This window comes from Hemitrygon akajei, chromosome 26, assembly GCF_048418815.1.
Source record: "Hemitrygon akajei chromosome 26, sHemAka1.3, whole genome shotgun sequence".
Classification (NCBI taxonomy): Eukaryota; Metazoa; Chordata; class Chondrichthyes; order Myliobatiformes; family Dasyatidae; genus Hemitrygon; species Hemitrygon akajei.
Window position 1 is genome coordinate 28,994,515 of NC_133149.1, and position 16,509 is coordinate 29,011,023.

General features: G+C 37.8%; 1 protein-coding gene across 2 annotated transcripts in view; it reads left to right on the forward strand.

The window, feature by feature from the left end:
- LOC140716822 (otoancorin-like) overlaps positions 1-16,509 on the forward strand; it is a 105,317-nt gene that overhangs the window by 23,023 nt on the left and 65,785 nt on the right. For both annotated transcript variants that reach the window (XM_073029753.1, XM_073029755.1), the window contains 6 exons: positions 6,722-6,888; positions 8,519-8,682; positions 13,521-13,657; positions 15,050-15,183; positions 16,004-16,115; positions 16,281-16,496. In XM_073029753.1, coding sequence (XP_072885854.1) covers positions 6,722-6,888; positions 8,519-8,682; positions 13,521-13,657; positions 15,050-15,183; positions 16,004-16,115; positions 16,281-16,496 — 930 coding nt within the window. The remainder of the gene's footprint in view (positions 1-6,721; positions 6,889-8,518; positions 8,683-13,520; positions 13,658-15,049; positions 15,184-16,003; positions 16,116-16,280; positions 16,497-16,509) is intronic.

The window sequence follows — 16,509 nt, forward strand, 5'->3', positions numbered from 1 at the left end:
AAATGCAGGGGAGTTGCAACTGAATGGAAATTGGTATGAGTAAGGGTGAAGATGAGTTCCATCTCCCTTCTCTTTACACCTGCTGAAGAGCCTGACAATTTGTTTACAAACTCTCTTGAGACCTTACAATGTTATTATTCTTTATCTATGAACTTGAATGGCGTTCACACCTTTCTCTCTGATTCTGATCTCACCTGCCATTCAATCACAAAAAATGACAGTTCAAGTCACTGGGTAATGAAACCTAAAAGAGGGGCATCAGTTGATATAGCCTTGCCTAGATTCAAAGGCATGTTATACAGGTAAAGCACCCGATTGATGTATTACTGTATGTAATAGATTATGGGTTAATCCAGAAACTTTCTACCTAATATCTTAACAACTTATCTGGTGTTTTGTTCATCTCTTAATTCTTTAGGAGATCTCAAGTTAATTACATTTTCAACAATGTTAAGTTACTACTGCAGCAATTTTAATTCATACTGCAGTTTGAACATTAGGAAATATCCACAGATCATCACAGAATTGGACACTAAACCAAAAATGGATATATTAGTTAACATGAAAAACTAAGACAAATAAGTAAAGCTTAAGGAGGCTTTAAAAACTGTTGAAAGTATAGTGAAATAGAAATTGGTTATGGGATTCAAGATGGTGAAGAAAAGACATGTTGAAGTGAATAGAAGAGTACAGCAAGATTATTTATGTTGAGTGAAGGATTATAGAATATCTGTTTGATAGTTGAGCCAGGATTAACATTTACAAAGATTTCAGCATCAAATGGGTTCAAATAGGATGGAGATGGGTGAAATTATGGAGGTAGAAGTAGGCAACTTTTGTGGTCAGGAATATATGGGGTCAGAAGACCAGCTCAGAAATGTAGGAATGTGTATTATTGTGAAAAGGCTGTTTCAGTTTGAGATGGTGGCTATAATGCAAAGGATGTTGTAGGATGGGTGAGGTGATTGCAATGAGACTGTCTCTCAATGTCACACGGCAAAAATAGGGTAATGGAAGGGTCTGGAATGGGGGAAGGAGAGGGAAAGATGGTGCCTTTGTTTCCCAATGTTCGTTGCCCTAATGAATATTTCAGATTGAATATCTCTCTTTTAATGATTAAATCCTTCAAATGTATAATGTGTAACTAACGTAATAAAAGGCACTACTTCCAGTTAACAGAACAATTCAAGGCTGTGGCAAGCACACTAAGGGTTAATTATTGATGACACCTAGAAACGCTGGTATTTTAACAGTTGCCTGTCAGACTGTGTTGATTATAATATAATGATTGCAGTTTTGTAACAGTGAATAATTGCTTAGTAATTACAGTGCTCATAAAGCCAGGAAATCTGCCTGCAAGCCTAATAAGATAATAATAGCATGCAATTCAAATCACCAATAGATTTGTTAAAATGAGTATGACTTTTAGTATGAGAAAACATAGTTCAATAGGTAACTGATAACCATCACATTCCCTTTAAAGAAGTAATTATTTGCATGCCATGGATTCAGGCTACATTCATAGCAAGGCATTCAGGTTACTCAGTATTGGTCTTTAATAATTGTTATTCTGAAAAATGAATATTTATAGTTTTTTTACATTGAAAAATGCATTAAATGTTCATAAACAAGTCCCCTTGGTGAACAAGGCTAGTAAGTACACTTCCTTACTGAATATAGACAGGGGGAAAATATTCCTACCTAAATGCAGAAAAATTCTTTTGAATGTTTTAAAAAATAGTCTCTGATTTCATTGTGCACAATATTCTGAGAACTTACATATTTCAAGTAGGTACCTGGCTTAATTTCTACTCTGCACTGTTTGCTAAGCTACAGGAGTGGCTAATTACCCTTTTTAATGATTTCACAGTGTTAATAAGTCATGATTATGTTGTGGTCGAATATTTCACTGACACCTCAGCCTTGAAACTGATCTCTACAACTTGCTAAATAAACTGTTGTGAAACATATTAATGTTATATTAACTGAGTTTGCACATTTCTAGGCAAACACTTGCACGATCTTTGCAAATCCTGGTACTGGCCTTCTGACAACCAGTTTGTCTACTTGATATCAACATCAATGCAAAATCTAAAATTTGTTTCTGGCAAGACGTTCAACTACATAGATCTGAATCACAATATTGCTGCCCACTTGCAAAAAAACACATTTTTAAAAACACCAAAGCCACAAGCCAGATGTTTTTTAATGACTCAGCCACACCTCTCCTGCATTAATGTGGAGAGTTCTAGACACCTTCCTGCCACAATGCTTAATGGCATCCCATGTATCACATTGCTATGTGCTTTCAGCGTTTAATTGGCAGGTAGAGAGAGCTGTCTTCTCAAAATAGTGTTAATATGTTAATATCAAAGGACAAGAAGAAAGAGACTCAAGCAGGATGGAACTATCCTAAATTTAAGTGGCAGAAATTACCAGAAGAAAGCTTGTGAAAGAACAAGTGGTTCCAATTTCATCAGATTGGAAGTAAATGCAAAACAAGTACAGGCAGAAGATATCTGACAGAAGAGATGGCACTAAAAACCTCTCCACTTTTCCTCGCAGCTCTGAGCTCAAGGAGTCCTGTAAAGGTCCCATCACAATGCAGACCAGCTCCTTTCCTTCACTGAGGTTTTGGCAAGAAATGGGTGGCATGTTACAGGGAGGGTGGTGCCAGAGCTGGTGGGGGCAAGGGGTGTTCATGGAGGAGCTTGTGTAAGCTTCATAAGACCAGGACACTAAAAGGTAGTTTCTTTTTAATATAAAGCAGAACTTACCAAGAAAGTCAAAGTTCAAAGTAAATTTATTAGCAAAGTAAATATATTCAACCATGTACGATGCTGAGATTCATTTTCTTGCGGGCATTTACAGTAAATACAAGAAACACAATAGAATCAATGAAAGACCACACCCAAGAGACCAGGCAAACAACCAATGTGCAAAAGATAACAAACTGTCTAAACACAAAAAGAAAGAAAAAAGGAACAATAATACTCCACCTAATGGAGTGTAAAATGAATAACCAGAGCAAGAGATTAAGGGAAAAGCTAAGGAAATATAAGGTCCATACACAATGTGATCAATCTAACAAAACATTGTAGAATTTATAGATACGCTCAAAGAAAAGCTTGGTGTATACAAAGCCAGACAAAATAGATACACAAAATTTGCCAGATAAAGAAAACAGAATTATCAGTTCAGAAACACTGAAAAAGGTTTATACAGGACATTGAAACTAAATTTGATGCACCAATATGTTACCAAGCCTAGCACAGAATAACCAACAAAGATAATGAACTTTTGGTCTGATATCTAATCAAGCAGGGCAACATGCAATTAAGAAGCATGTTGGATTAAGGAGGAAAATGAATGCACTCACACAATTGAAGACATGCAATCATCTGAAGTTACAATGGATATGCTAAAAATGGTTGTAAAAAATACCACAACTGGTAAAGTATTGGCAGTGATAATATTCATAATTATTGGTATGAAAAATTTACTTGACTTCATCCATACGTATTAACAGTTGTCTTAAAAATCCTAAAAAGGTGCTCAAAATTTCGATAGAAGATAAAATATACCTGTTACCTAAAGGAGAAATCAGAAATGACCCATCAAACTATTCTCATATTATTTGTTTACAAACTATATGGACAATTGTAACATCATGCATCTCACAACTAATCACCAGTCACTTAAGTAACCAAAATATACTTACAGAAGAGCAGAAAGGATGTGAAAGGATGCACAGAACAACTGATAATAGATTCTGTACTTCTAACTCAGGCCCATTGGAAAAATAAAAACCTTTCACATTGTTATATTGTCTGCCAAAAGTCATTTGATTCTTTCGCATGCTCATTGTTAATAGAAAATATACATAAAGGATACCCAATACTTGTGAAATTCCTACAACATCTGATGAAACATTGATGTACTACATTCACCCTATCTATTAACAACAAAAGAAGAACCGCCACCATTATCATAATAAGCTGAGGCATTTTCCAGGCTGACACTCTAAGCACTAGAAATGTGCTGAATTAAAAGAGGAAATTGAAAGACTATGGAACGTGAACAGGGTACACTGTACATTGTCCTGATAGTAATATCTACAACTGCTTTCATCCCAAAGTCACTACAAAATAGCATTAAACATCTAGGCCTACACAGCAATATTTATCAAAGTACATATATTCAACTATATACAATGTTGAGATTCACTTTCTTGTGCGCATTTACATTAAATACAAGAAACACAATAGAAACAATGAAAGACCATACCCAAGAGAACAGGCAAACAACCAATGTGCAAAAGATAACAAACCATCCACATACAAAAGGAAAGAAAAAAGGAATAATCCCCAGAAAGCCATGGATGGCTCTGAATAACCTCTGGATGATTCAGAACGTTCTTAGCAATTGAGAAATGAGTGTGCTAGGATATGCCGATACCTCTGGTTTTACCAGCTTGAGCTGAGAAAAAATAACAATATAATAATAGTAAATAAATTAGCAATAAATATCAAGAACATGAGATGAAGAGACCTTGAAAGTGAGTCCATAAGTTTGTGGGAACAGTTCAGTGATGGAGTGAGTCAAGTTGTCTCCTCTGGTTCAAGAGCCTGATGGCTGAGGGTAATGACTGTTCCTGAACATGGTGGTGTGAGTTCTGAGATTCCTGTACCTTCTTCTTGATGGAAGCAGCAAGAAGAAAGGATGCCCTGGAAGGTTGGAGTGGGGTGTCCTTGACGATGGATGCTGCTTTCCTGCAACAGTGCTCTGTATAGATGTGCTCAATGGGAGGGCTTTATCCATGATGACGTATCCACTGTATCCACTACTTTTTGTAGTACCGTATCCACTACTTTTTGCAGGCATTTCCGTGGTAAGGTATTTGGAGGTTTGGAGGCTGAATCTCTAAAGGCCTCAGTGCCTTCCTTAAATACCAGCTCTTTTGGGACGCATGCAGTTTTGTCAAATGCTCATTGCACGTGTGAATGCACACATTGCATAATGGATTCCCACTTTAGCAGAAGAGCTAATCTTGACTTCTGCAGTGGAGTGGAGATCAGCAAAAAGTCATACATGCGTCAGGGCAATCTGAACCTCAGTTGTTGAGTAGAAGCAATGCCCTGATTGCACACATTTGGAGGCTGAACTTAAGCCATCACGGGCTCATTCTGTGAAGTCTATGACAATGTGTGACCTTTAGTCAATGACCACAGGAAAAAGGTTCACTACTGACCTGCCCCTAGTACATGACACTGTCTCTAACAGTCCAGGTTCACAGTGAGTTGTTGGAAAACATGCACCATCTCTCACATATCTCATGAGTCAATTCTCGGAAACAACAGATGCAGATGATGAAATTCACTGCTGCCTTCAATGCACCAGCAAAACCTTTTCTCAGTTGATGAAAAGACCATATGAAGATAAAGATCTCATACCTGGCACAAAAGTAAGAGTGTACCAGACACCAGTAATCCCTATCCTGTCTGCTTCTAGGACCTCCTGCAGTCAGTATTCCAAAGAATGGGAAAAGAACCGTTAATGCTGTCTCCATAAAATGCCCAGAATTCACTGGAAGGATAAGAAAATCACTGTTAGTGTCCCCTCCTAGGCTAACACTTCCATTGCTGAGGCTCCAGTTAGTCAATCTGTTCTTTTGAGAAGGCCATAGTGTTTACATGCCCAGGCCCCTGAAGCAGGCCTTTTATTCTCAGCTCAAACCAGGCATATCTGTAGGAAAACACTGAAGTGTTGAAATCCCCCTTGAAGAAATGCAAATATCTCCACCAATTCCTCTGAACCCCTGGCTCATGACCACTCATATTGGAAAAGGAAAATCCAGGAAACTCAAATCCATGCATAGTAAAAGTAATGGAAGAAGGTTACCACTTCACTAACTGCTATACATCTGTCTGCACCTCCTGAAGTCTCTAGGTCCTGAAGTAGCCTCATTAGCCACTGTAGAATCCCCAAAGCTGGAACTAAGTCATCTTCAAATGTAAGGGATTGCCTAAAATGTAGATATCGGCAGAGGCATCCACAAGGTTCCTGAGGCAAGGTTCTTGAGAGTGAAAATGACCCTAATGTTGACACTGAGAGCCATTCCTATCTGAAATTTGACCAGCAGGCTAATTGTATCATGAAGCGCCTCTTTAAGGAAATGAGGAAAGGAATTATAATGTCGGAAACTTGACTCCTACTTCTCATTGCTCCCAAAATGTTGCATCCACCCACCAATGCTGTTCTAAAATTGGTAATAACAGGTTTCATGGTTTCATTTTGAGGCTTTTTGAAACAGTTGTTAGGTTCAATTTAGCACCAGAAAAAAAATCATGGGGATGAATGATTAGAGCTTAGCACATTAGGTTCATGGGGCCTGAAAACAGGCAAACAATTGTATCCAAGAATTGGCACATTTGGGAGTAAATAAACTGAGGGGGAAATATTAATGCATATTCAAAGAGCTAGCTGCTAATTAAAAACAATACATGATGGGATGAACTTCCTCTGGGGAGTCTTGTGAGAAATCTGAAAACAATGAATGTGTAACAATGTAGCAAAATCTAAATGAAATGTTTTAGCTATTATATTCTTGTATAGATTACAGTGAATATAAGACAAACCATATCATAATTATATGTTTTCTTCCTCTTCCAAAGATATTTGAAATTGTGCAATTTAACATATTCTGCCTTCTAAATTCTAGAGATTAGACCAATGTCATGGATGGGAAAAGGATCTAAGGAACAACCTCAGTGCTCCAGGCAATATCACGGATTTTCTTGAAAGCCTTACAGAATCGATCAGCACTCTGAATCCAGGCTGCGTCAAATCATTCAGCCTTAATGTTAGTCTTTCCAATCTGAGGAAACTGTAAGTGTTGCAGGACTTTTTACGATGAAATGTTCTTGAATGCTTAATGATGCACAATTAAGAAAAAACATATTTTAATATGTTATCTTTGTCTTGTTCTTTTCTTCTGTCCTGTAATTTCCTCAAGCCCACGTGCCTTTATATTAACAAATATCGTAGGTTGAGCGGGATGAATATGGTGAAAATTTGGGGTGGTGGGGTTATCTGGTGAAGTGTGTCTGGTTCATGTTTTGCTTCAACCTTTAGAGGTTTGGAACCCAGTTTTTGTTTGGCTGTATTCATGGGTATTCATATTTGGTCGAATGCCAATTAAACTTGAACTTTTACTTGAAATAGTTAGATGATATAACCTGCTGTACAATCAACACACTCCCAAGACCTCTTTTATCCCAACAAGCAAAGATGGCACACATTAGCCAATAAATAAACCATGTTATTCTTGCAGGAAATAGTTTGTATTGGCAAAGGACAACATAGCCAATATAGAAATCAATCCTTGCATGAATTCCCAATTCACTCAACCACTGGAAATCCACAATGGATGGGAATTAAAATATTTATGATCACTGTGTTACCCCTCAAGGAACAGTGGGCCCCAGTTTGAATCCTTCAAATTGTGTGTAAAGACATTCTTAATGCAGCTTCATTGTTCAGAGAACATATATTTTGGAGGGGACATTAATCGCAACATGTAATCTATTACCACTACCCACTCATACCTGGACCAGATAAAGAAAGTCAGGCAAATTGATCCTTCACCTTGAAAGGTGTGTGTCCTCTACAGTGATTAGGCTTTAGATAATCAATGCTGAGGTCCCACTCCTCTCAAAACTGAGGAGCATTTTTAAGAGTTTTTAAATGTCTCTCATTGTAGTAAATGGATAAAACCAATTAATGATTTAAACATAAGCAAAAATATAAAGCATTAAGTAATAAAGAAATCATGAAAAAAGGATTCATGCATCACACACAGCAGTGATTCATAGTGCCAGAGATGTGGGTTCAGTCCTGACCTCAGGTGCTGTCTGTGTGGAGTTTGCATGCTCCCTTATGTATGTGTGTATTTCCTCTGGGTGCTCCAGTTTCTTCCCCACATCCCAAAGACATGCGAGTGGGTACGTTAGTCTGCCACTGAAAGTTGCTCCAAACATGTTGGTGAGTAGTAGAATCTGGGAAGACAAGAGTATGGGGAAAATAAAAATGGGGTTAATTTCAGGATGAGTGCAAATGGGTGGTCAGTGTGGCCATGGTCTGATGCAACTGCTTCTATCTGGTTGACTCTGTGCTCATAAAAAGAGACAAATTAACTACCACTTCTCTGATAATTCTTGAGAATTCTCCTTCAAATAAACAGAGTTTCTGACTCTATGAAATCCCTGGATGGTTTATGTTCAGAGAGATGGATTCCCCAGTTTAATTCTGCAGAGTCCAGGGGTAGAGTGGTGTGACGGGTGCATTGGCATTTAGTGATCAGTTAAGTTTTGTTGTGCAGGAAGTATCATCATCTTCATTTGTATCATCACCAATTATACGTATATACCATATAAGCCTTCCAAAATCATTTATCAAAGTGCTTTTATTTATTTTTACTGTGTTATTATATTGTACACTGATTAACTTTTCATTACAGAATGAAGGTCCTGAATGAAGAATATGATAACCTTATTCCTGGTACCAGGAAGCAGATTTATAAGTGGGTGGAAGCTATTTACACAAAAACTTCAGGACCATATGGAATGAACACGATGGAAGAAACCAATGATAAAGGCCCAAATGATCCAGGCAAAGTTAAAGGTAACAAACAGCAAACATTGTCTGGATCAATAGAAAGCATGAGTAAACACGCTTATATAAAAATCCTGAAATGGTGCCATCTCTCAGCTTTCAGCATTTCCCCTTGGCATCACATTTGAAATGTCACACTTAAAATATCACACTTCAACTGAGAAAGAAGGAAGGAGAAAAAGGCAGTTATTTTCTCTGTCTTTTTTGTTATTCTCAGTGTCTGCACAGGCAGAGTCTATGGAATTAATATATTAAAATTACTCTCAGCAATTATGTGCTCATCTGATAATTCCAGCACATTACCAATTGAAATTTCATCAAAATAGAAAACTGAGTTTCACTTTAAGAACGATACGGTACCAAAGAACTCTGGATGACAGTGAGAATTAGTTTAATTTACATCTTTGTATGGAGAAATATATACTATATCTCCCATGAAATCTTCATAGACTGTCAAATTTATAATAAAACAATAATTATAATCTTTATACTGTATACATTGAAGTCATGGGAAAAGCAATCCTTGCAATTGTTATACCTGCTCCTTGCAGATGATTCTTACTATACTCAGTTTTTCAAGAATTACTTGTTCATTTATGAAAATAACTACTAAATTTGCAATTCTGCCTTTTCATCCAAAAAGAATCTGTGCATAAGACACAATCATAACATCATAATCAAGCCAAAAACATAAGAATGAGGAATAAATATAGGTCATTCAGTCCCTTGAGCCTGCTGATGTCCATATTCCTGCCTTTCCTTCTTCTCTGGCTGAAAGGAAATCTGTTCATCTCAGTATTAAAGATGCTTAGTGGCCACTTTATTAAGTACACCTGCTCATTAAAGAAATATCCATCAGCCAATCATGTGGCAGCAACTCAATGCATAAAAGCATTTAGACATGATCATGAGGTTCAGTTGTTGTTCAGACCAAACATCAGAAATGGGGAAGAAATGTGATCTGTCCATGGAATGATTGTTGGTGCTAGATGGGATGGTTTGAGTATCTCAGATCTACATGCACAACAGTCTCTAGAGCTTACAGAGAATGGTGTGGAAAACCAAAAAAAAACCCAGTGAGTGGCAATTCTGTGGGCAAAAACACCTTGTTAATGAGAGAGGTCACGTGAAAATAGCCAGATGGGTCCAAGCTGACAGGAAGGTGACAGTAACTCAAATAACCACATGTTAAAAGAACATCTCTGAACACACAACATGTCAAACCTTGAAGTGGATGGCCCTCAGCAACAGAAGACCACAAACATGCACACAGTGACCACTTTATTAGTTCTACGAGGTACCTAATAAAATGGCCACTCAGGGTATATCTGAAGATTCAACCCTCATGGTTCTTATGACAAGCAGTTCCAAAAAATTACAATCTTGCATGAGAAGAAACTCTTCCTTATCACAGTCTTAAATGTGCATTATTGTATTCTAAGATCATTGCCTCTGGTTCTGCTCTGTACGGTGAAAGGAAACAGGCTCTTAGAATTTACTGTCTAGCTCCAAAGATAAAAAGCTTGCATATTTCAATAAGATCAAATATCACTCTTTTAAAATCTGATGAGCTGAATACCAACACGTTTAACCTTTCCTGTAAGACCATCCCTCCATGTCTGGGAATCACCCTTGTGGATCTTCTTTGAACCACCTGCAATGAAGTGATGCCTTTCCTTAAATAGGGAGTCCAAAGTTGTTTATAGGATTCCAGATATGGTCTCACTGGTGCCTTGTATAGCTGCAGTAAGACTTCCGTACTGGTACACAACCCCTCTTAAAAGGAAAGCCTTCATTCTGTTAAAAGCACAAGAGTTTCTGCAGATACAGGAAATCTTGAGCGACACACACATAATGCTGGAGGAACTTAACCGGTCAGGCAGCATATATAGAGGGGAGTAAACAATCAATGTTTCTGGCTGAGACTCTTCATAAGGACTGGAAAGGAAGGGAGTGGAATTCACAATAAGACATTGCGTGGAGAGGAATAAATACAAGCTGGCAGATGATAGATGAAACCAGAGGGTAAGAGGGGGAGAGGGGATGAAGTGAGAAACTTGGATTAAATAGGTGGAAGAGATAAAGGGCAGAAGAAGAAGAGATCTGATAGGAGAGGACAGTAGACAGTACAAAGAGAAAGGAAAGGAGGAGGAGCACCAGAGGGAGGTGATGATAAGGTGAGGAAGAAGGAAATGGCGAGGAAACCAGAATGGGGAATGGAAAAAGAGAAAGAGGAAGGGGGAGAAATTAATGGAAGTTAGAGAAATTGGTGCTCATGCCACCAGGCTTGAGGCTACCCAGACAGAATATGAAGCGTTGCTCCTCGAACCCGAGTGTGTCCTTATTGTGGCAGTAGATGTGGGTACACATCTGTTGGAATGGGAATGGAAAGTCAAATTGAAATGAGTGGTGTCCAGGAGAACCTGCCTTTTATGCCAGTTGGAGCGAAGGTGCTCAACCTTCATTTTGTTAGCCTTACCTATTAGTTGCTGCACCAGCATACTTGACTTCCGTGCTTCATACTCAAGCAACTTCCAAATCCTTTCTGCAAATTTTCTCCATTATGTTCTCCTTCCAAAACAAACTACTTCACATTTTCCACTATTATTATCCACTTGTTAATGTTTTATCCGGTCACCTAAATCTTTTCTGTAAATATTTCGAAGTTCAACATGCAACGTAAATTTTAGTATCAGAGTATGTATAAGTCACCACCTACAGCCCTGAGATTCATTTCATTTTTCTGTGGGCATACTCAGCAAGTTTACAGAATAGTAACTATAACAGGATCAACTATAACCAGAGCACAGAAGACAACAAACTGTGCAAATGCAAATATTATTAAATAGCTATAAATAACAAGAACATGAAAGAGTCTTTAAAGTGAGAAAATTGGTTGTGGGAACATCTCAATAGATGGATAGGTGAGTATAGTTATTCCCTTTTGTTCAAAAGCCTGATGGTTGAGGGATAATAAGTGTTCCTGAATTTGGTTGTGCAAGTCCTGAGGCTCTTATACCTTCTACCTGATGACAGCAGCAAGAAAAGAGCATGGCTTGGGTGGTGAGGATCTCTGATGATGAATGCTGCTTTCCTACAACAGCGTTTCATGTAGATGTGCTCAATGGTTGGGAGGGCTTTACCTGTGATGTACTGGGCTGAATCACCACTACCTGTTTGCCATTCAAAGGCATTGGTGTATCCATATCAGGCCGTGATGCAGCCAGTCAATATACTCTCCATGACACAACTGTAGAAGTTTGTCTAAGTTTGTGATGATATGCCAAATCTCTGCAGAGACCTAAGGCACTACTGTGCTATCTTTGCAATTGCATTTACATGCTGGGTCCAGGACATATCCTCTGAAATAGTAACTTCCAGGTATTTAAGGTTTGCATCTGCCTCACACCTTGCTTTCCAGTCTACTTTTGTATCATCTACAACAATACCTTTATTTCCCTCCTTTATCATTAATATATATTTGATATAGTTTATGCAAAGTTCATACCAACAACTTAACCCTGTGACACTTCAATGTAACAATGAAATGACCTCGAAACCATTCCATGTTTCAAAAACAATGTTAACCTGACACTGGAAAACATCGTATGTTACATGTGGGCGCACCTGTTGCTGCATTTGATTGATCCTCCAAACTGTAGTGAAAAGTAGAAATGACCTAGTTCACTTTGTGTGCACAGAAATAACGTTGGGGCTAGCGGAGGAACTCTGTTATTCTTCATAGTTTAAGGACCATAGTGAGCCAGGGCTAAATGATGCAAGGTTGTCTATAATGTACTGAAAGAAGAATCTGTCCATCAGCGAGTCACAGGTTGACAGTAAGTCTTCACAATTCTGTCTGTGGCATAGAACCGTCAACACAGGAATCTTGTCAGTTGGGGTGGGGGACAGGTACAGCAATTTGGAATCCATTGACTAGGTCAGGATCCAGTAATCAGTGCACAAAGGAGACCTGCAGAAAGTGGGAAAGGGAAGATCTAACAGGAAAGCTCTTAGAGGCACCCATTTATAAGATTATGCAGACCTGTTAATCCATGTGCCTTTAATTTACACAGAAGTAGGTGTAATCCAATGCAATTCCAAATACTTTTGTTCTGTACATTAACAGGTGTACATATTAAGGGGACAGGTTAATATGGTAATGGGCAGATATATGCAATCTAGGGACAGATAAACATGGTACATGTGCAGATATATGCCATACTGGAGATATATGCCATAATGGGACAGATCAATATGGTATATGGGCAGATGTACACAGTTCAAGCAGAGATATATACAGAGGATCTGAGCAGAATTTCCTACCTACCCAAACCACACACAGAATAAGTGATGTCAACTTTTAGTGTAAATTCATGAAGCAGTAGAAATCCTTGGATTAATCTTTCAGAGAAGTGCACAAAATATTGTCTGCCAGTACAAATCAGCATGTAATTTCACAAAACAAAACTTAAGGAGGAGCAGAAACTCTCCCTATTTCCTGCCAAATATTTCATGTTCACCTAAGTTATTAAAATAAATTATGGAATCATTTATCTTATCTGATTTCCTTTGGAGCTTCATAAACAATTGAACTGTGATTGTTGCCTGCTTAAATGGCAAATACACCTCCAATGTAATAATTTAGTTCTGAAATGTTTTGAAATTTAAAAAAATATATATGTGTTATGTCTTCTACATTCTCAAGAAGGACGTAGTGTTATTAAAATGTTGATAAGTCAAATTCTAGGATGCCTATTTTAGGGCTGTTGTAGTAATCAGAATCATGACTATTTTAAGGTTGTTGTTGTAGTAATCAGTAATTAGTTTTCTGTTCTTCTTGACAGATCAAGGGAAGGATAAGGATAAGGGGAAGGGTAAAGGCCGTTGGATTACTCTCGATGTTTTGAACATACTTGGTCGTTTCATTGTCCAAGCCCCCACATCGACTTTCAAGAATATTGCACAAGGTGAAGCAAGTGCGGTAAGCATTTGCTTTGACTATTTACAGAATAATTTAACTCAAGTATTAAAATGTTTGGAACTATTCAGAGACGGGATTTCATTTTTTTTTTATTTTGCTTGCTAAATACTTGTAAGTTCCTTCCATCCTCTATGTATATTTTTCATCTGTTTTTGCAATTTTTACATTTTGACATTTCTGCTCCTAAGCTGCAGTGAATCCAAATTTTCTTGTTTTAGAAGGAGCAAACATTTAAATTTTTCCACTGATGCAATTTCTGCCAGTAATGCACATTAGAGGAGGGCAGGGGTGGAGAAAGGAAAAGACGCAATGCACTGGTATTCAAGAATAGGACGGGTTTTAAGAGGAGAGGGCAAGGCCGAGAAAGAGAAGGATGAAGTTTGAAGAATGAAATGAGCAAGGAAGGATAAAAACATCCCCTCCCCTAAAAGAAGACATGAGGAGGAAAAGAAGAATACTTTTAGGGAATTAGTAAGGGAAATAGGTTCTAATAGCACATCTTTGAAGCTCTATGCAGAGGAGAGGATTTGAATGAGTAACGAGTCTCTCTGCAGTGATTGGGTATCAGGCTGATCAGACAGGTTTGAGGAAGCAGAGGATGTGATCTGGATCAACACTGTCCTACCCCACAAATCTGAACTAAAGTCCAACTAAATTGAATGTATTTTTGGAGCCTTGGTGCAACTTACTGGTGAAAAATTGACATGATTGCCAATAGAAGAAGACAAGAGGTTGTATGGGAAGGTATTAGTTGCCAAAATTGGAAGAGTAATGACTGAATAACCTCCAAAGAGGTGCTGGTTTGCGTCAGCTTAGAAATTGTGCTCGAGGATGAGATCAAGGTGTATATGCAAAGGAAAACACACGCAATTCATGGAGAGAAGTTAGGTTACATGGAAAGATGTTTGGATGACCTGAGGAAGTAGGGAAATGTCTGAAATGCTGCTCAGAAGGAATGAAGTGTGCATGAAGTTGTCCTTTTATGCAAGTACCATACCAACAACAGTTGTGTTCCATATATCAGTCAGAAAAAAGTCTCCACTCATTCCCAGCACAAATTACTAGGAAACATTGGTTTTTGTTTTCCTACCATTTACTTTTCAAAATTTTTTTTTGAGCCTACGAATGCTTGAATTGGATAAAACTCAACTTCTATCATATTTTGCATGTACATGAGATATCTGCTCTTGCCACTGCTGAACTATTGAAAACGGTTAAACAAACCTCAAGATCCAGCTTGATTTTCCTCCTGAGGAATAAGTAATTGAAACAAATCTAACCTGGACAATTAATTTCACATCATATCACAACAATAAAATAAACTTCTATGTACTTCTTCAACCATATGTGTTATCAGATTGTCTAAGCATTGAAATATTTGACTCTTTACAGATATGTCAGCTTTTCAACTTTTCATCCGACCTTTTAGACAAGCTCTTTGATCTTACACCAGTACAAGCTCGCATTCTCTTCAAAGGACTCAAAGCATGCAACATTAACATCACTGAAGACACAGTAATTGCCAAGTAAGAATATCGTTCAATTTTCAAAGTATAACTTTAGCAGACAGCAGACTTTTTAACTTTTACCTGCCCGGGGCATTTAACTAGGCATAGACTATGAAAAACTCTTTGTTACAGATGATACCAGCACACACTAAGATTGTGTGATAGATTTATTCCGACCTCACTGCTATATGACCTGATCATGACAGGAAAGGTCCATGTATTTCACTATTTCTTCTCTTACAAATATGCTTGTTGCTTTACATGAAGACACTACCTCAAATAGCAATAAAATATCCATCTGTGTTAGATATTGAAGTCAGGTATCAAATATAGAATATTATCAAAAGAATGTGTATTTAAATGGTAATAGTTATATGCTAAGCCTGAGAATTAATCTCATAACATCTCTTTCATAACAAATCAACATACCATATGCCCTAGCAGTCAGCATAATGGGTTCAGCCATGAGCTGAGACAGAGAATGAAACTGGCTTTTGCCCTAAGTTACACTTCCATGTCCAGATTATGATCCCTTTTGCCACAGAGAAACACAGTTTCAGAACTGTTGAACTTGGATGAACCACAAAACTTCAATGGAAATGCACACGCTGAGAAACTCATGCTCCAATACCTTTGCTATGAGAGTTCACTGCATTTACTTAAGAACATTCCTCAATTATTTGTATTAATACAATAATTAGTTTGGAATGAAATGGGCTTTGGTGCATTTGGAAAACTGCTGTTGATGCTGATTTAATTGCTGCCTTGAGATTTTTTTGTCTAAGTCTAAATCAAATCAGATTGTAACCCCAATATATTTTTATTTCTTCATCTGCAGACTTGGTCAACTAACATGCTTCTACCCTGTCAATCAAGTGAAATTATTGAATCACAGAGCAAAAATGACTTTGCAGAACAAACTGCTCAACTGCACAAGGAAGATAAAGGAGGTGATGCCCTATTTATGATATGTTGAGTGCCTGGTAGTGAATAAGATATCACCTTGAATATAGCTCATAAACTTGAATATAGTTTATGTTTCATTTCAAAACCTAATCAGATTTTATATTTCTGTCAAAGGACACATGATGTATTTCTTGCATGTGTTTCTACAGATCTATCGGAGGATTGTGGAGAATATTGATGTCAATCATTTTACTGCTGGGCAAATAAAAGAACTGGGATCTGCAGTGGTTGGACTGAAAGTCAGTCAAGTGTCCAATATCTCCAAGGATGCCATTGCTGGTGCACTTAGTAACCTGAAGGATATCAAGGGGTGGTCCAAAGGTCAAATCAAGGTCCTTGTCAAAAAGTACAAAGAATCTAAAGATGTGAGTATGTCAT